The sequence below is a fragment of the Lagopus muta genome, chromosome 10, assembly GCF_023343835.1.
Source record: "Lagopus muta isolate bLagMut1 chromosome 10, bLagMut1 primary, whole genome shotgun sequence".
Classification (NCBI taxonomy): domain Eukaryota; kingdom Metazoa; phylum Chordata; class Aves; order Galliformes; family Phasianidae; genus Lagopus; species Lagopus muta.
In genome coordinates, this window is record NC_064442.1 from 13,521,013 (window position 1) to 13,548,646 (window position 27,634).

General features: G+C 41.4%; 1 protein-coding gene across 3 annotated transcripts in view; it reads left to right on the top strand.

Moving 5' to 3' along the window:
- The window catches only part of RNF111 (ring finger protein 111), a 51,020-nt gene that overhangs the window by 131 nt on the left and 23,255 nt on the right, over positions 1 to 27,634 (top strand). The window contains exons 1-3 of one of the 3 annotated variants that reach the window (XM_048956840.1): positions 3 to 125; positions 14,954 to 15,849; positions 25,182 to 25,308. In XM_048956840.1, coding sequence (XP_048812797.1) covers positions 121 to 125; positions 14,954 to 15,849; positions 25,182 to 25,308 — 1,028 coding nt within the window. In that variant the 5' untranslated portion in view covers positions 3 to 120. Of the gene's footprint in view, positions 1 to 2; positions 126 to 6,733; positions 6,999 to 14,953; positions 15,850 to 25,181; positions 25,309 to 27,634 lie in introns of those variants that run through there. The other 2 variants (XM_048956841.1, XM_048956842.1) reach the window with 2 other exon arrangements.

Here is a 27,634-nt window from a genome sequence, read left to right on the forward strand (position 1 = left end):
GCGGGTCGGGCGGGCGGGGGTGAGGGCCGCGGTGCGGCCCCGCGGAGCCCGCCCAGGAGGACGGGACGGCGCTCGGCGCTGGCCGGGCCCTCGCTTCTTCAGGGAGCGGCGCTGGGAGCCATGAGGTGCCCCGGGGCGGCGCGGGCTGGGCCAGGCCTGGCGGGAGGCTTGGGGCCGGGCGCCGAGGCAGGGCGGGGCCGAGCGGGCGGGGAGGGCGTCTGCCTCCGGGAGCCGGGCTGTGCGCCCCGCCGGGCGTTTTGAAGCCTCGGTCGGGAGCAGATGACGGCGCGGCGTCTGCGTGTGTCTGTCGGTTCGAGCTCGCGGTCGCGGGCCTCCGTGCCGGGGCCGCAGCGCGTCCGCCCGCTCGTAGCGCCGCGCTCGGCCCCAGCGGCGTTCTGGGTTCGCCGAGACAAAAGCGGAGCGGTTGTTAGCCGCGCGGTGCCGGGCTGGGTCGGAGCTCCGCCGTGTCCCGGCTTGTCGGGGTGTGGAGACGTGCGAAGCGCGGGGTCCGGCTGCGATCGGTCTCGCTCGCGGTAAACAGAGTGCCTTTCGCTTTGTCGCAGCGATCCTCTGTGCTGTCTTCATTCAGAAATTGTGTGCTGATAAAACTGGAAGGATGTGTTCGTTTCACTTAATAAATCTGTTACGAACTTTTTTTTTTTTCTTTTTTTTTTTTTGGTGCCCGGAATCCAACGGACTGGTTGGTAATGCCTTCATCTTCTCTGTTTCCAGAGCGGGCATAATCCTTCAGTATTATCATTATCATTATATTAATTCAGTAATATCGTTTAACAAAGGCTGACATCCATCCATTTAAAAGTTAAGCATGTGCTAAAGCCTAAAACGGAATTTGCACTGATGACGCGTTGGAACAGGTTGCCCTGGGAGGTTGTGGATGCATCCCTGGAGGCATTCAAGGCCAGACTGGATGTGGCTCTGGGCAGCCTGGTCTGCTAGTTGGCGACCCTGCACATAGTAGGGGGTTGGAACTGGATGGTCATTGTGGTCCTTTTCAACCCAGGGCTTTCTATGATTCTGTGACTGTGTGAGTATTTTAAACATCTCTTGGTGGAGCTTGGAATGGTAGAGATTTAGTAAAAAGAGCAGTCTTAAGTGGGAGATGTGTGTATGTTCTTGCTCATGCTGTCCTCTGTGACAACACTTGCACTAACTTCTAATTTATCAGAAATGACTGTGAGGTTAACCGATGAGCTCCTTAGTTTTACTTTAGACCACATAAACAGATTTTGTGCGTGTTCGTGTGACTTTCAAACAGTACATGAATAAGTCCGAATTTTATTTCAGTTCTGCTTTGAGTTCAGCCATGTACCACAACCTCAGCCAGGATTGCCAGCTCCCCTGCAGCAGCATTGTACCAGGAGAGACAAACCGCACTGCTTTGGTTCTGTCCTCAGTCCTGGGAATGACCAGCAGGTTAACACCTGCAGTGCTCACCTGCTTTTGCAGCAGTATCTCTACTCACCTAAACCTCTTCATTTGTCGGTTGATGTCACGCAGATGACAAAGCTGTTAGTTTAAAAAGCCAACAGTGACCTTAAAACATAGTCTCAGTTATCCTGCCTCGAGGCATGGTACGCTATTAGGAAAACAGCCTTGACTGATGTTCGTCTAACCTGTTCCTAAAGCCTTAAATAGGGATGCCAATAATTCCTCGGTCTAGTCTAGCCCTTAACTATCCTTTTTCATATGCCTCATTTTAATCCCTTTTGCTGCAGTTTTGCCTTCTTACTCTGATTCTAAAGGACAGAGTTCCTTTTTGCTTTGCAGCGTTCTTATGTGATGACTGTTTTGTTCACTCCTTTATTTTTGGAGTATAAATCCACATTATTTTCTTTTTTTGATCAGAGTTCCAGAACAGACGACCTTTTTCTGTTGCACCCCCCCAGCTCTTCTCCATTCTTCAAATTGCCTTAGTGACAGCACTTCCAATGGTGCATCTGAGAGCTGTGTGCTTTGTTCAACTCACAAAGGTGTAACGTGCAGTTTATCATCCACTCTACCTGTTGGTTTCTTTCCTGAGCGTTTACTACAGAACTTTCTCTGCAGTTTATTTCTTGCTAAGAGCAGAACTTTGCACTTCTGTTTATTACATGTGTACATTTTTTGAGATGATTTCAGACTTCATCGTTGACTTTTGCTCCGTTTGTGTTACCTCTAAACATGGTGTTAGGTGCGGGTTTATACTTACAATGTCTAAGCTGTTATGCAAAGATATGAGGGTCTTTATGGGATATAAACTGCAGGTTTGATGCTGAACTACTTGCAGCGATGCTTGGGGTACAAGAGGTTTGGGACCAGGTTTATGTGGTTTCTATCCAGATGAAGTTTCCTCATAAAAATGTCGATGGAACAGAATGTCAAAAGCGTTAATAAAAGCTGAGATCTTCAGTTTATTCATATTCGTATAACATAACTGAAAATAAAGTTGGTTTGATTTGTCAATGAAAAATCATGTTGGTTGGCATTTTTCACATTATTTTCAAGAAATACTTCTCATGATCAGGTATATTTGAGTTTGCTGAGGAATTTAAGTCTATATTGGCTGGCTTCTAAGTTCCTGGGGTTGGCTGATTTGTTGGTTGTAAAAAAAAGTATAAATACTCTCTTTGTCTTTTTACAGATCTCTTTGAAAATCAGTAGGTGTTTCAAGAGAAGATTGCTATGTACAGTTAGGCTCTGAAGTTTGTGGTCAAGTTTGGTTAAGAGACAATAGTATCTGTTCAAAGAGGAGAAATGTTTGTTGCAGATGTTGGTTTTTAAATAGAAGCAATGGTAAAACTCCCAAACTGTGCTGCTGTAAATTCATTTTTGTCTGTCTTACCTGTGAGACACATGAGAGTTCTGACCACCCTTAGATTTTTTTGTTGTGTTTTTTAGTGGGCTTTGTAGTTCTGCATAGAAAATTATCTCAGTTTCAGCAGTGCTGACTGATCAGTTCCTTACATCACACTGAAACATAATGAAAGACCAAACGCCAGCTCTTGTATTTTCTATGGCTTAATGCACTTGGGGTGTCCTGTGCAGTTCTAATGATTGGGCTCTAAAAACAGTGTTACTTTTTTAAGACAAGCAGAAGTTTTTGCCGCTCTCTTTGCCTCCTTCTTTAAGGCAGCCTCACAGGCAGAGTGCTCACCTGGAGCTGAGCAGTCTCTGCCCAGCTTTCTCTTCCCACAGCTGCAGTTTGTCCGGACGCCTTTCAGAAAAGGTGTTGGTTGACAAAAAGGTGGAGAGGGGGGATATGGTGTAACACACTGTTGGTTCAAAAGCCCATCTTGTTACACAAGGTTTCATTCCAGCTTCAGGCTTTTGTTTGTTTGCTTCAGAAAGCTGAAGCTCTAATGCAATATTTTGCATTCTGCGTTTGTTGCTAACTTCATCAAAGCTAGTTATTTCAGCAGTAAATGATGCAGTGACTCAGTTCCTTTTTGGATGTAGCTTTTCTTGAGTGATGTAAGTTAACTGAGATCAACAGGAAGAGTCCATTTTACTTTGAAAGGCACCGTCTCCTGATTCCTGTGCTACATTGCCACAATTTCAAACTCTGCTTTTCAGTAATTCTCGTATCAGTCTGTATTTAAACCTCTGACCAAGCTTACATTTAAAAATTGTTGGCTGCGCTATTTCTGTCTTCTGGGGAAGAGGGAGGGAAAGGCAAGAATGAACGATTCCATTTGAGGTATTTCAGTGGATACCTGACAAGTAGGTGCGTTTTGAAATGAAGGCTCACTGCTAATTTAATACACATAATTGCTAGAAAAATAGCTCTTCTACTTCAGATGTATAGTTTTCTTTCTGATGTATTATTGATGCACTGTATGATGAGCAGTCAGAAGACTTCAAGAGTGAGTTTTTGATCTTAAGTCACTTCCATTACAGTTCATACTGACAAGCAAGGGAGGAGGAACACAATCCACTCAGAAATCAAAGGCCAATATTTTCCTTTCTGTGTCTGCTTGAAAATATATGAACTCGCTAGGAAGTGACTACTGAATTTCTTAGTGTAAAATCAGATCTTTGAGTGCAAGGTACTTCTGTTTGTTTAAAATCTAATTGCCCTAAAAATAGCTGCTGATTCATAATTAAAAGCCATGTATTTGGTCACATTATGTGTCCTAATGCGCTGCACAGAAGTGCATCTCACCTTTCAAAGCCATATTGGGCTGGATAACATGAAATGGGTGAGTTAGAGGGGCCTTCCTGCATCTAACGTTGACAGGTACATGGGATACTTTACATTTCCATCTGTCTAAAATACAAACAGCTCCTAGTGGTGCACGTTATCTTCCAGAGCTTTCAAAAGCTCCAAGCTGAATCACATTAATTCCTCTATTTATCCCCATAAAATGTCTCACAGCCAGCTGCAGAATTTTATTTTTGACTCTGCAAGTGCGTCAGTCTCTTTTTTGTTTCCCACTAGATATTTTTCACATTACGAATCTTCATGCAGATTTTACAATCATCCCCATGTCTGTGGTTTTCACTGGTAAGCTCCTCACCTGGGCTGCTGGGAGCTGTAACCTTTTTTATCACCTGAATATGAATCCCACAGATTTTGTGTGATTATTTTTTCTCTCATCCTCACAGCATTACCACAAGAGGCCTTCTTTTGATTAGTATTAATCATAGTTACAAATTGATGCAACACTTCAATATTTGCATTATTATGATGCATATTAAATCTATGCAGCCGCAGGAGGTCTAAGGGTCATGGATGGGCTGTTTCAGCTGGGTTGCTTCCTTGACTGCACGTGATTTTGAGCTCCTTGATGGATGATTTCTGTGTATTTGTGATAGGAACTGAAGTATACGCTGTTCATATCACTCTGGACACAACCAGGCTTGCACTTAGCACAGATCTGAGCAAGGACATTTCTTTCTGAGTGCCCGGAAGGGACTGCGTGCCAGAAGGTGGTGTTTGCATGGGAAAAAGCTGTGCCTAGCTTTATTTGTGAGCAAACTGAGGCAGCACTTCTGTGCAGAGCTGTGTCCACCTGGAAGGCTGAGCTGTTAAAGCTGAGCTCAGTATAGAGGGTTAGTTTGGCTTTTTTATGTTTGTTTTCTTACTCTCCCCTTCTCCCCCTGCCTCCCAGAAATGTGAAGTGCACTCTCCTGCTTTTGGCATTATTTTGATCTTAGATAAGATTTGTCTCTGTCTTCAGTTCTGCCTGGTCCTGAGGTGTGCACAAAGTGGTTCAGTTAGAAGTAGCTGAGGATCTTGGTGTAAATGGATAACTGCGTAGGCTGCAAGCTGTTCTGAAATTGGAATTAGTCATTCAGACATCGAGCAAGACTCAATTTAACCTGTTTAACCTTTGGGTTTCTGCAGATACCAAGTCTGAAAAGGACAATCTTTTTCTCTCCCTTTTTTTTTTTTTTTTTTTTTTTTTTCCCTGAAGGAATGTCTCTGCTGGCGAGCACAGAGCAGCTCTGTACTTCTCCCTGCTAGGCAGTGCCATCTTTGGTGAGTGTTCAAAGCAGTGTTTAAGTAGGAGGAGTCAGTAAGCAAACAAAACCAGCTGGTGGATTTCTTTGCTGTTTGGAGGCTCTAGCCAGCTCCCTTCTCTCCTTTCTTTTAAAGTCAATCAGCCAAATTGCTTTCTTCCCCTTGCTATACTGTTCCTCTCCCTGTGCAAAATCTTTTGACTGAGAAATACTGAGGGTGTTTGTGTATTTCGATGTCTGCATTACACTGCTGGCTGTTGGTCAGTATCTTGACTGCACAGCATGTTGACGTTCACATTCTTGTCCATCTTGCCTGGTAATACCCAGTGTGTACCCAGACCTTCAGTCCGAATATTTAATTCCATGCCTTTCTGACCTCGCTCCTATTACTCTGCCCCTTAAGCTCACTCAGGTTTCACCACATATTATTTCGATTCCTGTTTTTTTCCAGCAGAATTTTTCTCAATGCCTGTCAGTTCCGATGTTCATTAACAAAGAGCAGTGACTGCACAGAGCCTTGGGCGCCGTGCCGTCGGAGCACAGCCCAGCTCTGCCCAGCGTTACTCATGCTCTATTTCTGCACCGTTCCCCATTCTCCCCAGTTTCAGCGGTTGTTTCAGACGTGGCACGGTGTCAGAGGGCTTACTCAGCTCCGGTGGGATGCAGCGTGCCGTGTTTTGTGTGCCTGAAAGAGCAAAGCAAATAACCTGCTGGCAACCCCAGCAAGCAGTGCTGGCTGATCTGCGTTTCCGCGGTACTGAGAACTGCAGCCCATCCGGAGCCGCTCTGCTCTGCCCTCACCTGCGCGTTCCTCCCTCGCTCGCACCCTTACACACAGACGCAGCACTTGCTGTTTCCGTGCCGATTACGCAGCCGTGCACCTTTTGCGCTCCCTGACATTTCCAGCCGCTGTTTGCTGTCCCAAAGGCTCCTCTCCTCCTGCCGGCCGAACTGCGCTGTCTAGGAGGCACTTATTGGACTCTTGCCTTACCTCCTTCTTCCTTGTTTGAGACATAGTTTCATGTTGTTTTTTCCGCTCCTGCGTTGAGGAAATCCTTCCCAGAAACCGTTCAGGCCCCGCTGTCCCGCTGCGTCGTTCCTCAGTGACCGCCTTGGCGTCGGTAACGACGCGAGCGTCGTTCAGCGCTGAGGAACGCGGCGGGGCGGACCGGGCGCCGTCCGGCTCCGAGAGGTGCCGCCTCCGGCCGGCAGGGGGCGCCGCGCACACGGGGAGGAGGGGCTGGAAGCCGGGAGGAGGGGCTGGAAGCCGCGAGGCTGCGCTTTGCGGACTGCTGGAAAGCAGCGCCGAGTGTCGCGCTGCGCCTTGGGAGGGAGCGGCGGAGGGGGCCGCGCAAGAGCGGAACGCCGCCCGCCGTACGGCGGGGCATCGGGGCCGGGCGGAGCGCGAGCGCTGGGCTCCGGGCAGTGCCGGGCCGCGGGTACTCTCCGGAGCCCGTTGGGGCCGTTTCCTCTCCTCTGGCCCCGAGCGGCGCGCCGGCGGCAGCCGCTTCTTCCTCCTCGGCCTCGCTGCTCAGGTACGGGGGCGCGGGGCACGGCGGCGGGGGCTGCGGGCCGCCTTCTGCCTCCGGCGGGCCGCTCTGCGCTCGGGCGGGCTGCGGGGCGTGGGGGCAGCGCGAGGCGGGAGACCCCGGCGGTTTGCGGAGCGCGGGGCTGCGCTGCCGCTGGGAACCGCCGCTCCGCTGCCGGCCGCCCCGGCGCTCGTCGGGGCTCCGTCTCCTTGAAAGCCCGTCACGAATATTTCCCTGACGGAAATGACTTTTCTTTGCGTGTGCCGTGGGGTTTGTTATAACGTCATTTGTTTTGGCCGCCGAGTTGGTGTTCTGCCGCTTAACCCCTAAAGAAAAACCAAAACCCGTCGGATGCATTTGGCCTGCCGTGCTGCTCGTCCGGATCTGTGGGCCGGGAGCGGCGGAGGCGTGAAGGTTTGTAAGGTGGGAACGGGGCCGCAGGTAGTGAGAGGCTGGTTTGGGTGTTTCATGTGGGGGATTGGAGCGACCTTGTAGCACCCCTAAGGTCTCCCCGCTGTCGGATGGAGCCAGCGCTCCCAGAGCCCACAGTGGCTGTGGGAAACGATGAGGGAGGCTGGGAGCCTCAGCTGTGCGATTCACCCTCGTGCTGAGGTATTCCTCCTAAAGGAGTTGTTATGGAGAAGGTGAGCGCTCGCTGCCGTTGTAGAACCTTCTTTGAATTCTAATGCAGTGACTTCAGTGTGTGACACAAATAGAAGAGCTGACTGCTCGGCACGGAGAGCCTTGATGATGTCTTGGGGAGTATCTACTACAAATTAACAAAGAAACACTAGGCTTTCAGGTGCTGGATCAAGACTTCTCTTGTCTTTGTTGTAACTAGTGGCAAATTCCAAAGGTAGATTAATTATGGCCGTGGAACTATTTTGGATCTGTTTTTGTTGACAAAAAGGATTAGAATATTTTTGTCACTCCTAGAAGCAAAAAAAACAGATACAGGTTTTGCTATCCAAGTAGTTTTCCAGCAAATTAAATGTATTTAATTCTCCCTTTTGTTGGCTAGAGGGACTTAATGGAGGCCAAGAAGTGCTATTAGCCAAAGTTACTCCCAGTTCAGATCATCTCTTGTTGATGTGTGAGGTTTGATGGGGGAAGATGTGAGCAGCCAGTCACCTCTCGTGCCCTTATCCACAGTAAAGCATGACCTCCTCATGAGTTAATAGGACAGAAAGACTGTGTATTTATTTTCTTTCCTTTTACTTAAATAAAAATATATGACACTAAGCTTCCAGTTTTAAAACTCCTCAAGTCCTGTATGTTGAAACATCTTTTTTATTGAAGATTGAAGCCCTCACAGCTAGAGCTGCAGTTGTGACTATGTTGGGAGCACAGGGTGACCAGCAGCTCAAGTATTTGTTCATATTTCACATCTTTGTAAAATGTAGTAAGAATATATCTTACAAGATTCACAGCATTCCCTGTGCAAATTACTGTTTTGTAGATTTTTGTAACCAGGTCAATTGTACCAACGGGTCTTTCACTGGAGGTGTCCATGCTGCAGTAATGTTTATTTTGCCAGCATTTGCTGTATTTTTTCCAAGACCAATAATTTTTTGTTTCAATTGTTCATATTTTCTCCAACAGTAAAATCGTTTGTTTGAGAAGGTACATTTGTTTGAGAAGGTCACCCCAGCTCCTGAACTCCACAGGTTCAAGTGTCAGGCATTTGAATACATGGGGGGAAAGTACTGGGGTGAGGGAAAAATCAGGACAATTTAATTCACTTCTTAACAGTGGGGATAGTACAGAGAGATGAATTCAGCATAAGCAGGTGTTATTTAAAGCTATATTTAATGCACAGCCTCCTTGAGGTCAGTTTTATCATAGTTTGCTGTCAAGTAAAAAGCTTTAAAAACATACATTAAGTAATGAAGTATAAGAGACATACATAGCATATGAGTGGGATAATCATCTCTAGTCATAGTCCCCTAAGTTTTATTACTGCAAGTAGCAGTGATCAGCTGCTGCTAAGTCTGCCATGCTTTTGTTGAAACCAACAAAATGCAGCCTCAGCCTAGGTTTTGTGCTAGTGAACTGAAGTTGCAAAGAGCAGAGATGGTGTCATAGTTAGCTCCTGAAAGCTTTTTCAGGAAAGTGTTTGCAAAATGATACTACGTTAAGAATAGGTACATGTACCTGAAAGGTCAAAACTGCCAGAGGGACTAAAAAGGAATGTTCCAAATAATTTTTGGTGGCTTTGTAATTCAGAGTTTTTCTAACTGTCTCTGGAAATACTCATAATATTGACTGAGGCAGATTTTCACCAGACTTCCTGGTTAAGATCTTAAGCTCCAGTTAAAAAAAAAAATAAATAAAAAATCCTATTTTGTCATTCTTTTATAAAACTGCAAGTCCTTGTTCCCAAATTCATTGCAATTATGTTTGTCTTGGAAGTTGCTGAAGCTGAAACATTCCTGATTACCAAATCATAATGTGTCTGTCTTAAAACTGTGATTTATACAGTGTTATGTGTAGTTAACTGAGTTTAAGCCTAGGACAGAGCGAAGAAATGTCTAGACCGAAGGATGTGCCTTGTGGACACTGTTTGTCCAGTACAGCTGCATGCATCTCTTGTGCAGAGCCAAGCAGGTTCCTTGCTCAAGTGGGTAGGTGCATACTGGTGCTTTACTGACGCTTGATTGGTGCTAGGATTTCTGTGGGTGCCTTAACTGGCTGGGACTAGCTTGTGTGTATGGCAGGAGAGGGAACTTGTTATTGGTAGGACTCGGTGCAGAATTGTTGTAGCCTGCCAGCTCATCTAGCTGAGATGCTTCCAGCTGCGCATGCTCCGTGCATTCCCTGTGTTCCAGCTGGAACCGGGCCCTACATCCAGTCCTTGGGAAGAGCTGCTGTGCTGTAGCTGTCCTGTGCTGGATTCTGTTAAAGATGTCAGAGACAGCGAGATGCTTTCAGTAGCCTCTCTTAAAATTAAAGCTAAGGGAGACCAAGGTAGTAAGTTTGAGAGGTGAATTATGTAACGTGGCATAACAGAGCTTTCCTGCGCCTGTTTCATAGCCGGCTTGATGTTTCTGTTGCAAAATTACTTTTTTACTGATCTGAATTGTGCTGTGTATGAGAAAACAGCCCTTAGAGAGGTCCCTGAGGAATCTTTGTCAGCCATGAAATCAAGGAGTTTGCAGGTCCAGAGGCCGGTTCCTGCTGGTTGCAGTTACTGTGGTCTGACTTGCCTTTGAGACATCTTTGCGAAGATCAATAGGAGTAGTTTGTACTTGAAATGACATTGTTTCACTTGAAGTGTGGAGCCAGGAATGGTTCCTGGAATTGGCTGCTTGGAGTAAGCAGCCTGCCTTGCTCTGCAGGTAACTGTAGCACTGCACTGCAAAGCGTTGGCCGAGTCTTCATGGCTGGGTGTAAGGGAGCATCCTTGGGAAGCTGCAGGCAAGAACCTGTCTCCAGAATGCTGTCGTGTGGTTGCTAACTAGCGCTGTGCGTGTGCGTCTGATAAACCTTCCTGAAGGGCAGAAGGGAAGAGTTGTGTCTGGAGAATTCTCGAGTAACTGTGTTGCTGTTGATGCAATAAATAAAATAATAATAATTTAAAAAAAAAAAAAAAAAAAAAAGGAGGTGGTTTTTAGGAGTACTTAATATTGCCCTGTGAATAAAAATTTCAGTTTGGTGCTCAGTAGCATCAGAACAAACATAAATTCAGATTACCTTCTGATTGTTCCTGTTTTGCAAAGATGGATAGATCCTAAACAATCCATTTTTTAATTTGTTTTCTCAATTGCTTGTTTTATTTTTGAGTGAAGAGTAGAAGGTCAAAATACAGCATACTAAAAACTAGTTCTTAAATTTTTAAAGCATGGAGTTCCTCATTATGTGGTTAAAATGAAGAAACAAAAGCACAGTAACGTTTTGAAATCTGATTGCACTTGTTTTGCTGGCAGTGGAACAGAATATTGGATGTTTGTGCTCTTGCTACACTACATTTGTGTTGTTTTCTTACTTGATAGGCAGGAAGGAATAGGGAATGACTCCCCTTTCCAGGCTAATAGGTGCTTCTTTTTCATGGGCTGCTCCAGGGAATTCTTTGTTTTCATTGGAGCAGGGCAGAGTAGCACTGAGATTCGTTTTTCATAGACTTACATTGTGGGTGCAGCTTCTCAAATGGCTCTAAAAGTCCTCTGTCAACTCCCATTGCATCAGAGTCATGCATGAATCAGTCTGGTTTGGCTCTCTGCCCTTGAGAACGGGAAGTAATAGCCCATAGGTTATCTTGCTTTTCTCAAGATCTTGCACAGATTCTAGGCTTTTTGTTTACCCACTTTTTGGTGTCTTGATTCATCTGATGGAATAGCCTTGCTGAAAAAATAAAAAGATGTATTTTTAATGATAGGAGAAGAATGGCTGCTGTTTTTTCAAGATGCGGTGTGTATTATACTTCCATTTACTGGCTTGTTCTACATTCGCCAGTTCAATAAAGTTTGGGGTAGGAACAGTGTACAGATGATCTGTGTATGTATCAGGGGTTAACGGAGAAGTTTCCTGATGAAGTTGATGGTACCAATATTAGCTTACCATAGTAAAAATAATGTTAATCTTGTAGAAGCCATGTTTTAGGGAAGGGATTTAACTTTAGAAGTTTTAACAAGGTAAGTTTAGTTAACTTCAAAGAAAATACAAGTTAGGACTTGATAGAAATTTCCTTTCTGAAAGAATGTGAAATAACTTTGCTTGTCGGATGTTGCTTTGTAATCGTGGGCAACTGAGGTGGGTATACAAATGGTGTAAGCAGAGAATTCCTGCAGCAGTGAAATTGCAGCATGCTGTCAGAGGTGATGATAGCAGGATGCTCTGCAGGCTCTTGGTGCTCTCCAGAGCCGTCATGTTCAGAAGACTTTGAGCTGCGCTGTTCTCTAAGCTTAACCCCACACACCTGCATCGCTTGTGAGTGCGTGGGGAGTGCGTACAGTCAGAAGGGAATGACTGTAACCAGAGAGGAGAGGAAATAGAAGGCGAGGAAATCGACTGCTAACTTGCTCATCTGTATACGAAGATCTGTTCTCTGCTTTCCATCAAGCTGGCTTTAAGCAGGATAGTTTATTTGGCAGATATGTTCTGCGTGGTGAACTGGGCTGAGGTGTGTTACACTGACAAGGCAGAGCCATCATTGGGTGTCGTATAAGAGGCATGTTCTGAAGATAGGCCAGCGTTCTGTGAGGTGGTGGATGTGTGTAAAGCATGGTGTGCTTACTGCAGCCAGCCTTGAGGGAGTTGATCAAGGTGCTTTTTAACATGTAAAAATGAGGTAATTTCTCATTAAGTAAAGCAAGATGACTATTTTACTGCCTGTGTGAAAACATATTTTCAAAATGATGAGAGATTACATGCATTAATCAAGTTTACAAGAAAAGGTTGAGTTCATATGTGATGAGCTGTTTCACTTTTTTATAGTGCTGGCTTCAGTGCCGTTGTACTTCTCAATGGCTACTAGTGAAATTAGTTCTTCATGACGAAACACCTTGCTGTGATAACTCAAATTTTGCTTGTATGTCATCATAAACTTTTGTCTGCTGTGAAGATCTCCAACTTGTGTTTGAGTTTTGACTGATACAGCAGCTTTGAGGAACTGTCCCAGTCTGCATGAATTTTCTTGTGGTGCTGTATGTCTTGAAGTGGCTAATATCAGCAGCCTTTATTTTGCAAGATGAGTAGATAAGTCATGGACACTTGATGACTGTGAATGAAGGTCATTCACTTCAGAGAGGAACTTAGATTTATGTTTTTCAGATGGCTTTGTTAACAGCTGTCCGAGTCTTTCAGGGGCATAAAAGAAGATACTGCTTCTCTTACACCTTGAATACTTGACTGTCTAATGGGAAAATGTTTTGATTAAGGAGGAGAAACATTTACTACATCTTATTACTTTCTGGAAAAGCTTCTCGAGGCTACTTTTAGTGGGAGACTTTTATAGGATCTTGTAATTGTTGAACAGTAGATGATCTTAATTTAATGAGTTCAAATTACTTGCTTTTTTTTTTTTTTTGAGTTCTTCATCAAGTTTATCTTAAATTCTTTGTAGAGGCGTTGGACTTGTTTGTAATATGCATATTTCTTACGCCTAGACATTGAAAATACTTATTTCTTAGTAGCTTTCAATTTATTGATGGAAAGCATAACCATCTGCAGGCTTTCTTATTGAACAGAGGTTATAGGTCTCACACTAATTGACGGAGATGTTTGTAAGGTTCCTGGTGAGAACATTCAAATGGATCTTTCCAGCTGGGGTTCTGAAGCCTGCAGGATCCTTGCTCTGCAGAAAGATCCAGTGAAACTTGTGGCTTTTTGAGATATTAGCACTGCAACGTGTATACCTTGTGCAAAATGTTTATTCCTGAGTGCATCACTTGAAGAATTTGGTTGCTTATGGCTCTGAGGAGAGCATGGGCTGACAGGAATAACACATCCATTTATACCTATTGCAAAAACAGCTAAGTCATTCTGAGGGATGTTAGGAGCACCTCGCTCACTGCTGCTGCTGGCAACGTTGCTTTGTGAAGCCATCTCAGACATGCTGGTTTGACTCTGCAGTCCCAGCCTTGTACTGATTCTATATAAACAAATGAGCTTTAAACATGGGCAACATGTAAGCATATGTCGGCATGCTGAAGAATTAATCTGGAGGTTCAGGCAGAAGATAGTGATGTAAATATGCAGTGCTACCCACCATGTTGCTGACTTAGGCTTTTTTGTGGCCTTGTGGATATTCCAGCTGTGCTGCCCAAGGCGTCTTGTTTCCATGTAAGGTTCAGTTCTGTGTGTTTTGTTTCTTTTCTTTCAGCAGCCGTCTTGTTAGCACTGGCTGCCATCAGCCAGGTTTTGCTGGCAGGATGCTCATGCAGTGAATCAGGTTGGTGTCTGATTTGGTAGGGGGATTTGTTTTTCAGTTTGTTCAGCTGCATAGTCTGTTTCAGAGTTTTTGTAACACTTCTGCCAGAAGAGCACAGGAGATGTTCATTCAAACAAGGTGGGCGGTGATGAAGAGCTGCTGAAGTAGTGCAAGTGTCAAATGTCTACAATAGCCTTATTCACCAGAGGAACAAAAGAGTGATATTTCTTGCTGTAAAGAGTGCTTGGGGGTTATCCCAGTGGGAACCAAATTCTGAAACAAGGCTGAGGTGCCAGGTGAAGCTGAATGCATTACTGACATTATTGTTGCTGATGTCTCTCAGTAGTTTTCTGGTAGAACAGTTGTTTCTTTTTCTTGGAAATGGTCTTTGAGGCTTATGTTGTTATGTGCTGGCAGCCTGATAGTTTGACCCAGAGGGGAAGCGGCCTGCTACCAGCCATTAGGGGGTACATGTGATATATGCAAGAGAAACTGTAATTAATTAAAGGGTTTTTATTACCCCAAAATACTGAGGCTCAAAATATCTCTTGTTTTATCCTTTATCTTTTCAGAAAATAATCATGAATTCTAAGCAACTGATTTTTGTAGCACAGTTTCATCGCACTGAATTGTGTGCAAGGTATTTGCTGTCCATATACAGTTGCAGAGGAAGGTGCAGGCCTTGAGAATACAGTTTGGTTGAAGGTGAAGTGTTGGAGCTGTCTAGCTAAAGATGATGTAATTTCTGTAAAACTGATGCATTGGTAAAGCAGACATCATTCAAGCTTTTTACAGACACACATTGATATTTCCTTTGTGAAAATGATAGTGTTTTGGCTGATGATGAGAACGTCTGTTCAATGCAAATAATGCTAGTTCTGTCTTAATTCAAAATTACACTGATGAGCTGGATTTGTAACGTTATTATGGAACAGCAGTATGCTGCTGAATGCTGTTTTGCTTTTCCCGAGGAGGTGGTGTTAGCCTGAGTAATAAATGACTTTTTTCTTGCTTCATTTTCATTCTTTGAGAAATGTGCTGAGTTTTTTGTTGTTTTGTTCCATTTGTTTGATGTATGTCTGTTTATTTCTAGGCCTTTCTTAAAACTTCCCATGTCTAAATGGACTCCTGAATGTAATATAGTTTATACTCTAAAAGCGGATATGAAGAGTGAAGTTCCTTCTGATGCACCAAAGAGACAAGAGAGCCTGAAGGGGATCCTCTTGAACCCTGAGCCTATTGGGGCAGCCAAAAGCTTCCCTGCGGAAGTGGAGATGATTGCCAGCAAAGTAGGGAATGAGTTCTCTCACTTATGCAGTGACTCTCAGAAGCAGAAGGATATGAATGGCAACCGTACAGACCAAGACAAAAGTCTTGTGGTGCGAAAAAAACGCAAGAGCCAGCAGGCTGGTCCTTCATACACACAGAACTGTCCTGATAAAGAAAACCAAGGAGTCTTGGGATTAAGGCAGCATCTAGAAACACAGAGTGAGGACAATGACTCTTCTTTTAGTGACTGTATTTCTTCGCCTTCATCTAGCCTACATTTTGGAGACTCTGACACAGTAACATCTGATGAAGAAAAAGATGCTCCTGTAAGACACTCTCAGGCAGTGCTGAATGCTGCGAGTAGAACTCACAGTGCAAGGTCACAAAAGTGGCCTCGGACTGAGGCAGAGTCTGTACCTGGATTATTAATGAAAAGGCCCTGTTTTCACAGCAGTTCTTTAAGAAGACTTCCATATAGAAAGAGATTTGTGAAAACCAGTTCCTCACAGCGGACGCAGAATCAGAAGGAACGAATTTTAATGCAGAGGAAAAAAAGGGAGGTGTTAGCTCGAAGAAAGTATGCTTTGCTACCCAGCTCTAGCAGTTCGAGTGAGAATGATCTCAGTAGTGAATCTTCTTCTAGTTCATCCACTGAAGGGGAGGAAGACCTATTTGTGTCACCTGGTGAAAACCACCAGAACAATACAGCTGTACCTTCAGGTAAATTTGAATTCCTATGGTATTTCTGTTACTGAGCTTTCATGAAATGCAGTATGCTTTGCTTTTTTTTTCTTCTGCAGGTGCTTTGGAGCAGTTGGTTTTGCGTTTTTATAGAAGTTATACTCCAAATAAACATAATATAATAGTAATATAAACACTAACCCATAAAGTTTTTGATGGGAAAGGATGATCAGAACTTCCAGAAAAATTATAAGTCAAGAATCCTTTAATGTGAAAGTTGAAATAAATGGCTTTTAAACAAAGTACTTGAAGGTGCTGAATCTAGTTAGTCACATGCTGTGGAATCATTCCATTTTTTAAAATCTGTTAAGTAGCATTAAAGATGCTAGCTTTCACCTTGCATTAAAATGTTTAATTGTTATAGGTTTATTAACTGATTGTTGGAATTACAATTCTGAATGATTTCAAAAGGTAGAAAGAGCTATCAGTAACACACCTGTCAATACACAGTTAACATTGCTTGACAACTTAGTTAAATTAATAGACTTGATTGTTGTGAGAAGACGGTAAGATACGACTCAGTTGATGTTAGCTTTACTATTATGATAATAAAAGAAAATTCTAAGGCCTGAAGTTATGGAAAGCAACTGCACGATCAGTGCACGGACTGTATCATATATATGTGTATATATACCCCAAATGCTTTACCTAGTCACTGCACTAATAGTGCAGTTGATTTACACAGATGCTTCTCTAGTATGTCTTGAGATAGTGTTTGAAGATAGGTGTGAATATTGATTTATTTTGTTTTCCCTCTCCCAATTGTCTTAGAAGTCCTTTCTTCATAAATTTGCAGAGTGAGAGGCATTTGCCAGCCTGTGGCTAGTTACATTGATGGTGTTGCAGCTATGCCTTCTGCAAATCATTTCAGTTGTTTGTAGAGCATGGGGAGGTGGATGCTCAGGACACAGCAGTGTTAATCTGTGCTGCCATGTTTTGTATATCTACTGTTTGGTGGTGCATTCCGGAAAGTGAAACCATATATTGGAATGTGCTGATCTTTCCTTTGAGGAAAAAGCCTTGGAAATTGCAAGTACACATCATAAAAATAAAAGTTGTGTATGTTCACGATGGGGGAGGATTTATGCTTAAACAGAGCCATGGTACTAAATAGATTATTACTTGCTATTCATTATCACAGGAAATAATTTGCATGTTATTCTTTAATGTACTATTTTAATATGAGAAGTAAAATTTGTAATGCAAACATCTTACTCGTGAAGTGTTGGAATGGCATAAATAACTCTAAAAGGGAAGGGTTACTGTGCAGGCTTAGCTATCTTTATGCATATTTGTGGGGACAGAAACATATTTATTATTATTCTTTTTTTTTTAAGCTTCAGCATGTTATGTTTCTGAAATGCATGCCTAAGCATATTGAAAGGCATAATTTGCAAATAATTAACTTAGAGGCATGCATACATTCAACAGAATAAGTTTGGGAAGCTATTGTGTCAGGACTTCCTATTTCCTAGGTAATTGTTTCTTCTCATTCTCAAAGAAGATGAAGTTTCTTGTAAATCTAAAATGATGCAGTACCATTAGCAACACTCTTCCCCTTGCAACACTGAACTAGTGAATGTATGAGAGCCTGGATTATGGCTTCTCAGGCAGCCAGCTATTTCCAAATACACCGAATGCATTTAGAGAGGGAACTTCCAGGGTTGTTTTGTGTATCTACTTGAGCTGGTAAAACCTTCTGCCCTCTTCAAACTCAATGTAATTAACACCAGTTTCCCTTGAAGAGTAACTGCTCAGGTAACTTCCCAACATTCGGTGTGCTGTCGTGGTGGTGGCAGAAAGCCTGGACTTCGTAGTGCCCTTCATCCAGTCATGTGGAAAAATAAGTACATTGTCTGGTAGCTTTATTTTTATATTACTTGAAGCAGACTTTGAGAAATACAGATCATTTATGAAGTGGTGTTTCTTTTCTTGTTCATGTTGATTATCTCTGCACCAGTTAATTTCAGATGGAAATACTGATATAAGCTGTAACTGGAACAAGATATGCTTTAAAGAGTGTATATTGTGTCAGCTGTATTTCAGGACTGATACAGTGAGCTGAGAAGTAATTCTGCCTTAAAGTATGTAAATTCTGTATTCTTATTTTTCCAGTGGATATATGTATAGATGGAGAAGTTCCGAGCCTTTTGTTTACAGTGAAGATAGAGTAGGAAGTTGAGCAGACTTCCTTTATGCAAGTGTCCTATTTTTAGTAAGAGAAGAGTGTGATTAATGCTTTATGTAGCTTTTTGCTGTGAGATAATGCATTTCTGCTTATTGAGCTAATTAGGACAGAAATTAGGGGCCAGCTGGGAAAACAGATATGTAACATCCCCGCATAATGGGCAAGTATGATGTTACTTCTTATCTATAAAAGATGTTGCTAAGCAGTGCCATTGTAGCCTGTTAATGGTAGGGACAGTTCACCCCAGCACATGAAACAACCTTCGTGATGCATCTGCTGAAATCATAGAACACCTTGAAAGATTCAGAACTTTTGCTGAGGATGAAGCCTGCAGCATATATGTAAAAGCACTAGAGGAGATACTTAGAAAAGGAGGAAAATAATAATCAGCAAAGAAAAATACAATTTAATGGATCTAGTAATACTTAAACGTTTCATAAACCATCACTGCACTATTGTGGTCTCCTTACTAGCAATTTGTATTAAGGATATGTCAGAATACTTGTTTGCTTCAAATATTGAGGTCTCTCAGGGAAAACGTTTTGAGTATTGCAAGGAATTAAAGTAATACTTCTCTTGCAACAAATAATAAATCAGTGCTTGTAGCTAATGGAATTTGTGGTTACTTTTTGAATATGATATGAATGGAGGTGTGGGGTTTTTTGTTTGTTCTAACAAAACTGTTTATAAAAGTCTTTATAAAATTAAAAAACAAACACCAAACACTTCACAGAGCTTCTCCTTCCTTTTCTGTTGTAAATTTTCAGCTATTCTGGTAGAACTTCTGTACTACAGGAGTGTGAGGGGACTGAAGAAGTGCCAAATCAGGGCACTTGGGAACAGATGATGCAGTTTTACCAACTGCTTGCCACAAAAGGCACTGTCCTCATTAAAGTAAAGATGGCCACAGGAAGTTTTCTCAGGGGAGAGAGAGGTTGGCTGGGGACGTGGATGATGTGAAAACAACTCTGTATAGTTTAATGATATGGCTACAGTTGAAATTGCAGTGCTTTCAGGGGTACATATTCAAATTTGTAAGTTGATAGTAATAAAAAAACAGAGCTTACAGATAAGATAACTGCAAGCAGCAACATTTTTGTTGTGGAATGGCTGTTCTGGTTCTGTGTTTTGTTCAGGTAGCCCAGAAGCTTGTCTCTGGCCCGTGGAGGACATGTGTAAACGTCTAGAGAGAAAATCCTTTGACTTTCCATATCAAGGGTGGCAGAATTTCAACTTGGTACTGGAATTGGATCTCTGTAATATTGCAGTAAAACTTCAGCTTGGATATAAAAAGGCTGTGGGTGACACTTAGAGGCAGCCAGTCTTTCAGGGAAGTCTCAAAAAAGCAGAACTGGGAGCAGGTGTTGAGCTTTACATGATTCAGCTGGCAGTAAATCTGACCCACAAGAAATGTTGTTGTTGTTTTTGTTTTTGGTTTTTTTTTTTTAAAGGTAGGATTTTACATTGTCATAAATTGTTGGCCTAACAGGGTTTAAAATTCCTTCAAGTCTGGCACATTACTCGGTGCTATTGAATAGCTAGTGCTAGACAAGCCTTGTTTCTTTCCTTAGAATGTAATGCTGATGAGAAGCTGCTCCAGTTTTTGTTCAAAGCTGATTGGAGCAAGCTGAGCCTGAATCCACTAATATACTTACTGTATGTCTTCCAAGAATATTGAATATAAACATCTGGTGCTTTAAAAGCCAGAGGCTGGTGAAAATGCTAATCTGAATGTGAAATGCTGCTTGTTTATTTAAACAGGTTTCTATTAACAGTTGAAGATAAACATGCATGAAATGGAAGTGATCTGCCTGTTGTTAATGATTTTTTTTTAGTTACTTAATCCCTCCTGAAAATAAAAGCTCTCCTCTTCCCCCGGTAACTGATACAGCTTATAATTGAGAGCTTTTATCTCAATAGTGAGCAGGGAAGTGGAAGCCATACCCTTTCTGATGTGTCCCTTAGTAGAAAAGGGCTTGGGAGGAGCTGAGTAGCGTATGGCTGCTGCAGCTTTTTGTGCTGAAAGCAACTGTTGGAGTTGCTTTGCTGTATTGCTGCTGATAGGAACAAGACCTATGTGTATGATTTAAAAATAGTAGGTAGAGTTTCAGATGACCCCTATCAGCATAGCTTATGGTTGGATGAGATCCCCTAAGTTCTGGTTGTTTAACATCTTTTCCACCAGAGTACTACACAGTTTGTATGCTCTTGAAAATTTCTCCTGTCTTGCACAGCTAGTGAAAAATATATTCCAAGTAACCTCAGGTAGAGCTCCTTAACACTAGTAGGATATTCTTTTGTCAATTTCAAGCTCAGTTACTGACCTTGTACTAACCTTGAATTTACCATCACAAGCTGCTGTAGAAGCAGTATCAGCAAATTCAGAAAGGCATTAAGACACTAACTCACAGCTGTCCATGAAAAATGAAGAGGTAAAGATGAGCTTTCTGATCTCTGTAATGCTGTGGCTGTTGGGTGGTGTAAGAGACTTCCTTCACAGGATTGTAGCCTGGGTTTTTGGCTCTCATGGCTTGGTTTTGCCTGTTGCAGCTGAACATGAGCCTCAGTGTGGGTGTTGGTCTGATCCACTGAAAGCCTGGAACTCAAAATAAGATGTCACTGGGAGTGGACGTCTTGTTTGAAATGTTTTTTTCATTTACGCTTGGTCAAGCTGTCTCATTAGGAACTGGATGTTGTAAAACTGCTTCACTGTTTTACATGTAATATTTCATCTAGTTAAACCCAGTGTTAATTGCAAAGTACCCTCTACGAAGGACACTAGTTGGCCTACCATAAATTTGGATGTTGCAGTAGTACTACTTGTGTCCTCTGTGGGATATTGGTGTTAATTGATGATTGATTAATATGCAGATCATGTCATGGTCCACTGAAGGTAAGTAACAGTGCCGTGTATAACACAGCTTCACCTCTTGCCTATCACTTCTGGGTTACTGAAGTATTTAAAACAAAAATTTGCTTCCCAGAACTTGCTTGTGGTCTATCAGCAGCTCTTAGCAGATACCATTTGGAAATCTTACAGTTTTGTGGGGAAAAGATATGCTCGTTTAACGATCTAAATAATGGACAACAAAGTAGTATGCTATTTGAGTTATTTTCAGGTTAATAAATTAAACTGACAGGTTTGCTGTCTTTGATGTAGGTTGGGGGTGGCTAGATTGGAGGTTGTTTTGCTTGTTAAGGGATTATTATCATTTTTAGCCTGTTCAAATTAGGGTCATATACAAAACCTAATTACTGACTACTGTTAGTGAGTCTGAGTTTGGAGGTATCTGCAAAACTTACAAACTGAAGGTTGGTGTTTTGCATGTGCTGTGAAATAAAATTTGTGGATTTGGGTAGAGAAAAAAAAAAGAATAGAAAATAATAAAATTCTTCCTGTGGTTGTCAATAGAATTTTTGGGTTTAACTAACTCATTTAAAATGAATGAATCTTTTAGTGGTAGCCCAAAGGCTAATTTAGTCACTACAGGTAGAGTATAATTTGCTTGCTATGCCTTCTGATTCAGGAGGTGGCAGAGAGGAGTATCATATACCTGCAGGAGGGTAATTTTGTTTGCTGTATAACCATGGGTATTATGTTGAGAGTAGTTAGAAAAAACTCTTAAATCTGGATAACTACTTTTCTACCATTGGTCTAGTCTCTTCTCTTTGAAGGGAGAATAACATGCAGTAGGATAGCATTAGCCCAGTAACACTTGTTGGACGGATTTAGCTGTCTCTTACAGGGTCGAGCATTGAGATGATGCATTGATGAGTAAGGTATTAATATTTATACTTAAAATAAGGTCAAGTTTGCTCAGTCCAGACTGAAAATGACTGGTCAGTGACTGTTTTATTCATTAAAACAAATACTGTGTACCTCATCACAGTGGAATATATAAAAACATCCTGTGCAGTGAAATGCAAGGTCAAAAGTAATACTTAGAAAGATATGCAAGGATTTTGTCATCCAGTACATTCCTGTTATGTTTCTCCCTTGGCTGTTGGTATGTCTTGTAAATTATGCAGTGAATAAAAACTAGGATTTATTGGAATGTCAGATTCTGTTGGTTTTATGCACTACCAGCATAAAAATGTTAATTGAAGCTACTTTTATAAACCTAGGCTTAAAAACTTAAATTTACTTTATAGGTGTGTATACTCAAAGCATATTCCTATGGAGGTTCCTTAGGTATGTTCAGGTATTTACTACTGCAGTGTAGCCATGGTTTACCAGGTACCTGCTAAGAGTGTGTGGTAAACATCTGGCACATCTGAGTGCCTCAAAATTCTCTTGAGCAAGTAGTTTTAGAAACCATACAGCAAAAGCTCTGACAATCCATTTGTTTTATTTCTGCATGTCAGTCATCTCACTGAAGGAGGTTTCCTTTGCCTTTGTGGGGTGATATGCTCAAAATTTAAGTTGGCTAACAAGCTGCTCAGTTTGGTCAGGCTCACCTTCAGAAGCCAACTCAACTTGTGAAGTTACTTTACATCAATTTACAAAACAGCATGGATTTGCTAGGATTAGGGTCTATGTATTTCAACCCAGTGGCCTTGAGATTTCAGTGCCTTTGGCAGAATTCTTACTTGCATCTCTCAGATAAGTTACAGAACTACTTCCTGAGGATTATAAACATTACACCTGTGTTGCTTGTTTACCTCCAGTGTTGCTGACTTTTAATAATTATTGTTCAGAGGAAAGTGATTGGTTTACGTTGTCTGATTAATTTTTTTTGCATGCTGTTCTTCCAGAAACAGATATGTTTTTAAAATATGCAGACTTCAAACACATGCGCTTGGTATGCTTCTAGTAGACCTTGCACAAACGATCCTCTTACTTAAAATGAGTCACAAAGTCATAAGTGATCATAACTTACATTGGTTGTTTTTATGCTAGGAATATAATCTTAGAAATATTTGTAAGACATTTATTATAGTTTAGAGACTTCTATCAGTCTCTATTCGGAAGAAATTGGGTATTATTGGTTTACGGTTTGGTCTTTCTGAAAGCCCTCTGTGGGATGAAAACCTGGTCACTTTGTGCTTCTCACTTCTGATAACGCTGCTAAAAGGCACAGGGTAGGAAGTGTAGAAGGCTGAGATCCAGCTCAGCTGGGGATGTTTATAGCAACCTTGCCTGTTTTACTGAAGACCCAATCAGTAATTTTGGAGTTTTTAGAACTGTTCAGCCAATAACCATCCTGATGTTCTCTGACTAATTTGCAGTCAGTAAAATGACACCACAGCTAAAGATTTACTTTAAAAGGAGCATGTAAAATCAATTCTTAAGCCACAAAGGTGAGCATCTAAATTGCACACATACCAGCTGAGAGCTTTGCTTTCACAAGAAGCTTGCCTCAGAGGTGAGGTAGGGCTGTGCACTGGATTTGCATGGTATTCAATGCTTCCAGGAGGTGCTGTTTACAGAAATAACGAGATCACACTTGGGTTGAAATCTTTGTGCTTTTTTTCACCTGCCATAATTTTAAGTAATTGTTGAGTCTGAGGACATTCAGACTCCCAAAATTCTTACAAATTTACTTACAAGTGTGTGTTAGGCCCAGAGCAGCTGCCCGGCTGGCTGGTTTTATCTGAGAAGTCACTAGAACAGATCTGTGTTAGGAAGTTGTTGTGTGTTAGAAATGACAGGCAAATGTTTACTTACCTCTGAATATGTTGAAAACTGACTGCAGTTTTTTCATATTGAGAAAACAGCTCCTCTTTTTTCAATTTTAGCATGTGACTGTTTTGTAGACACTGAATTAGTAATGTCAGTTTTTGCCAAAGTTGTCATGCAAGTTCTGAGAACTCATTTTGTTGCATACTGCTTCTGATCATGACATTTTGGTGAATACCAGTTTTTGGAAGCATGACTTTTTCCATCTGCAGGCACTGTCTCTCTGGGGTGAGTATCTCCAGTAACAACAGAAGACTGTTGGAAAATCTGAAATGCAATTTCATGTTGTTTTTTTTTGTTTTGTTTGTTTGTGTTTGGTTTTGTTTTTTTTTTTTCCAAAACCAAGAAGCCTTAGAGCTTGAGGGTGGGAGTAGAGCCCTGCCCACCACCCCAGACCTTTGTTAGTCTCTCCTGTTACATTAACAAGGATGTAGCTTAGCGGATGTGAAGCTCTTCTACAGCAGTGCATCCTTCTACTAGGCCAGGAAGCAGTTGCTTACTGCAAATGAAAAAAGGAGCATATACCTTGTCATAGTGTAAAGCAGCTGGAACAGTGTGTACAGACTAGGTGGAGACCTAGTTGTTCAAGCAATTTTCTTAAGGAAATTGGCAGCCCTCAAAAGAGATCTGCCAGATTGGTAGACTTTTGCTATTTCTAAGCTAACTAGCTCATTTTGCTCAGTGGTATTGCTGTAGTGAATAAATCCATAGCCTAATTTAAGTATTTTAGGTAGCTCAAACTTGTCACTGCCAATATTGTAGCTGTAGAGACGTTTCCATGTCTCGTCATTAGGCTGGAACTTCAGCCACTCTTCCAGAAATGGTTTCCTATCAGAACTTCTTTCTGAATTGATTTTGTGGGTTGCTTTATTGCTGCTAATAGTTCCATTTTAACTTTGTCTGGTATAAGACTGTGAATGTCAGTGAAAATGTAGATTTAAAGATGCTTGTAAGACCACTATTTGTGATCTTCATTTTGCTTTGGAAAGAATGTTTATTAGTCAGTGCATTGCTTTTTGTTTTTTCTACTGTCTAACCTTGAGATTGGAATGCCTATGAGCAAGGAAGAAATAAAGCTATTAAAGATTAAAAAAAACCACTCCTGCTTTGCTAGCCTGAAAGTTTTTGTATTTATATTAAATGTCTGAATTTCACTGTGTTACAGCTAATAAAACTCACCAGAATTGCTTGTAGTACACAGTAGAACGTTAATTTACATAGCTGTATTATTTCCTCTCTCTATATCTTCGGTCTTTTTATTTTCACTTCACTATTTAAAATATAATTGCTACCTCTACTAGTTAGGTCACATATATGACAGTTGCACTTGAAATTTTGACATACTGTATGAAATTCTACGTTTTAAGTCTAGCAGAAAAAAAACTGGTTTTTCATGACAGCTCATGAGATGAAGTATGCAAACTTTTCTTATTTTCTCATCAGGAAGTATTGATGAAGATGTTGTGGTGATTGAAGCATCTTCCACACCCCAGGTCACTGCTAATGAAGAAATAAATGTTACCTCAACAGATAGTGAAGTGGAGATTGTTACCGTTGGTGAGAGCTACAGGTGGGACTTGCCTCTTTTACATTAATGCAGTTACACTGAAGTCAGTGTTTGTCACAAGGAGAGCCTATGTCATTAAAAGTCCATAAGGTAGTGTTGCAGAAATTCTCATCAGCTGATACACTTTGCATTTGTGGTTCAAAAAGGAAAACACGCAAAAATTCACAGCTTTACCAAAGTTTGACAGTAAGACTGGGAGGGACTTGGGGAGGTAGCTGTGCTTAGTGTGACTGAGAATTGGAGTTCTGGGGAAGTTGAGCTCTGTAGTGAGATCACAGGCCAATTGGCTTAGGAAAGCATCCTGCTTCTATGAAGCCACTGCTGCTCATATACTTTCATGTTTTTCCATGCCCTGGTGGAAGTTTTGTTCCATGTTTGTCAGATTCTATAGAATCCAATGGAGGAGTTCTTTGGAGTGAAAGTATATGGGACGGTTGGGGATGCATGCCAATAAAATACACGGGTTTGTTTGTGAACATGAAGGCAAAATTGTAGAATATGAAGGATGACTATACGTTTTTGAGAAATGGCAAAGGTAATAATAGGCAGTACAATATAAAAACGTTCCTTGTTTTTCACCAGATTGTGATTTAATTAATGTAACCTAAAATTCAAAAAACAGATGGGTTTTCCTGCAAAAATCACTTCTGTTGGAATAAATTGCATTTCTAACAAACCAATTTCATGGTTAAATCGGGTGTGCGCACAATGCGAATTCGTGAAAAATATCAACAGTTGAAACAGATGTTTTTATTTTTTAAACTCATGAAAAAAAAGATGTACATCTTGTTGCTTCTGTATCAGAGAAGAAATGGGGAGAGGGGAGAGAAATCAACATTTTAAAAATGCGTTTCTTCAACAACACATTTCTTGGTGGTGCTAAATCACTCTTTTCAGCAGAAAGCAAAAGCTGCAGAATGAGCAGGTGCAGCATCAGGAAATTGTTGGAAATGTGTTTCTAGGAGTAACTTTCCCACATGAGTGTTGAGAAAAATCATTAAAGCCTGTGGAAATGTGTATGCTTGGAATAACTTGAGTTAAGCCAAGTTAATTTACTGGCATCTTATAACGCTGTGAAGCTTTGTAGGGTTAAAAATGATTGCATATTAAACTAATTGTGCTTATAGAACATCAGTTCAAACCTTATCAGAGATGTATAAAGCACTTCTGGAAGATTCCCCCTTTCCACCGTTAATAAGATATTTTTCTTTAAGAGCTATAAGAAACTTAAGAAAATTACTTGCTTCTTCACTTACCTTTTGTAACCATACCACCAAAACAGCAGCAGTATCCCTCCTCTCAATTTTACTGATGTGTTGGTGTCAATGGTAATTTCAACATGGAGGAGACCCAACCTATGATGACTTTAAATTTTAGTCTGTTCAGATGGCTAGGCCTTGTAACTTGCAGACTTCTCTTATTATTGTTACTATTTGAAGATCATAATGGAATGGTCAAATAAAGTTTGAGCCTATTAAGCAAACCCTTTACCTCAGGCTCCTGGACTTCCCTGTGGAAACTTTCAGCTGAAGGCGTCGTGAGAAGATTAAAGAAATTGTTTTGTGTTGGAGAATGAACTGATTCTATGTGATTTAATAAAAAAAAAAAAAAAAAAAAGTACAGCAAGAGAAAAAATCTGGGAGGTTTTCTATGGTAAAGAAGAGTCTTAAGTTCAAATCTTCATCTCAAAATTTCTAGAAATGTCTCTTTTATGCTGTGAATGTAAAGTAGTTCTTATGCAGATTTTTTTGTGGTTCAAGCACATCTGTTTTGCCAGCCCACAATATAAGGACCAAAGGCAGCTATTGGAAGTCTTAATAGTAGTTCAGTATAAAATTGTAAATGCTGTAAGCAAACTGAACATTATGGTTACTATTTAAAAAATTCAGAATAATGTGCAGAGCAAAGTAAATGGTTTCCTTTGTTGTCATCTATTTTTTTTATAGATGAGAAAATTTTCTCTATTTTAGAGAAAGTATAAGTGCATTCTTGGGTGAAAACCATCCTTTTCTGATGCTCTGTAGTGCTACTGGCTCTCTTCTGTGAAACCTAAGGCTCAGTTTTGTACCTGCTTGTTATTTGCATTGAATCATCTAGAACTAAAACTTTTTCAAAAAATGAGTGGCAGTATATGTGCTTTTAACAGAAGAATTTGCAGAATGCAAACTAATGGAAAGGATTAGATTTGAAAAAGTATATGTAATTTCTGGAGTAAATTGTAAAGCACTTGGGGGTAAATTTCATTCTGGAATGTCAGTATGATACACCAAATGTGCATGCAAGTCTATTTAGACTTCCTCTGAATGCAAACCTTAAGAAAATGTGCTTG